At 35.6% G+C, this 969-nt stretch overlaps 1 protein-coding gene across 1 annotated transcript; it reads left to right on the top strand.

The window, feature by feature from the left end:
• The first annotated feature begins 383 nt into the window (after positions 1-383).
• LOC120214359 lies at positions 384-752 on the top strand. Its single transcript, XM_039212275.1, has one exon. The coding sequence runs from the start codon at positions 384-386 to the stop codon at positions 750-752; it is 369 nt and encodes a 122-aa protein (XP_039068206.1).
• Positions 753-969: the final 217 nt, after the last annotated feature.

Raw genomic sequence — 969 nt, 5'->3', positions numbered from 1 at the left:
AAATATAATTATAAATTTAATTTCTTAACGGTTAATCATTGGTTAACCGTTTATCAAAACTTGTAATCGTAACATTAACCGTAAACTATCATTTTTAACGGTTCGGTTAACCAAAACCGTTTAATATTAACAGTTCAGTTAATCAATATGTTAAATGTAACAGTTATACCGGTTAATTGTTACGACTAATGGTTCCGGGTTTTTTTGAACACCCCTAATCTATATTTATAACGTGTGTAATTAGTTCTTTATAAATAATTATTTCAGAAAGCATAATAATAGCTAATAATTATATATAACCGGACCCAAGTATTGTGCTGCGATAGTACGCATCATTTGATCAATTGATCTGAAATCAAATAGCAATAACTAGAGGTAATAAGATGGAGTCCAACCGGAAGCGCCGAGGATTCATCAAGTCCAAGCTGGCACCGTTCTACCGAGCAGCCAAGCCAGCAGTACCAGCGATGCTGTACACCAAGAGTGTGAAGCCGAACAAGGCTTCCACTACCACAGCTTCATTCAGCTTTCGAGTTCACCAGGACTACAAAGTTTCGAAACCGAAGCAGGTTTCAGTTTTCATACCTGCTGATAAGAAGCAAGAAAATTTAGGCCAGATTGACACCTTCTTCGGCTTTGCTGGTGATGAAGCTGTTGATATTAAAGCTGCAACTTACATCTCTTCGGTTCAAGAACGTTTCAAGCTTGAACGAAATGACTCTGAACGAGTTAAGCTTCAAGAGACTCATTAGAAAACAGTGGAGAAGCATTGATAATTACTCTCGTAATTAGTAATAGTGATCAATGGATGAATGCTAATGTGAGTTGTGAGTCATAGATTGAATTAGTTGTTTAGTAATAGTGATCAATGGATGAATGTTAATGTGAGTTGTGACTCATAGTCAGAGTTAGTAGTTTATTAATGAGTTTGTTGTAATTTTGTTGAGAGAAGTAAGTAGCTTCTAATAT

The sequence above is a fragment of the Hibiscus syriacus genome, unplaced genomic scaffold, assembly GCF_006381635.1.
Source record: "Hibiscus syriacus cultivar Baekdansim isolate YM2019G1 unplaced genomic scaffold, ASM638163v2 tig00110059_pilon, whole genome shotgun sequence".
NCBI classification, from domain to species: domain Eukaryota; kingdom Viridiplantae; phylum Streptophyta; class Magnoliopsida; order Malvales; family Malvaceae; genus Hibiscus; species Hibiscus syriacus.
Note: the sequence above shows the minus strand (reverse complement) of the source record. Positions and strands in the feature narration are given on the sequence as shown.